Genomic DNA, 478 nt, shown 5'->3' with positions numbered 1-478 from the left:
CTTTAAATGGGTGTTCTAGCTTACAAACAAAAAATTAAGAGCAAGAATCAGCAATTCACAGTTGAGATTTTTTTTTCACCTTAGGCAAGACATTCAGCGCTGTGAACAGTCATCATTTGTTGGGATTGTTCAAAATTTGCATCTTTGGCCTCTCCAGTGTATTCCCTTTGACTTTATGCAAATCAAAATCATTCTAAGAGTTACATCTTCTGAGTCAGAAGCTTCGGATAAGACAGCTCAACACTGGGGAAACAAGACAGCGCACGCACTTCTCGAGCCAGGTTAAGTTTCTATGTATTCATATTCCAGTGGTGAAATTTGCACAATGCAGGCCACTAAAATGCCTGCTTCTTACCTAGTCTGAGTTCTCCAAAGTTCCCACACCCAATCTTCTTGCCCACTCTGAAGTTGGGTCCCACCATGAGGACGCCGGAGGACGCCGATGAGCTCGGCCGCGATCCGTGCCCGCTCCTCCCCG

At 45.4% G+C, this 478-nt stretch overlaps 1 protein-coding gene across 1 annotated transcript in view; it reads right to left on the bottom strand.

The window, feature by feature from the left end:
* The window catches only part of CSNK1G1 (casein kinase 1 gamma 1), a 91,023-nt gene that overhangs the window by 56,974 nt on the left and 33,571 nt on the right, over positions 1-478 (bottom strand). The window contains 2 exon segments of the mRNA XM_005425886.3: positions 356-475; position 478. The exon segment at position 478 is cut by the window's right edge and continues 280 nt beyond it. Coding sequence (XP_005425943.2) covers positions 356-475; position 478 — 121 coding nt within the window.

Source organism: Geospiza fortis, unplaced genomic scaffold, assembly GCF_000277835.1.
Source record: "Geospiza fortis unplaced genomic scaffold, GeoFor_1.0 scaffold317, whole genome shotgun sequence".
Classification (NCBI taxonomy): Eukaryota; Metazoa; Chordata; class Aves; order Passeriformes; family Thraupidae; genus Geospiza; species Geospiza fortis.
Note: the sequence above shows the minus strand (reverse complement) of the source record. Positions and strands in the feature narration are given on the sequence as shown.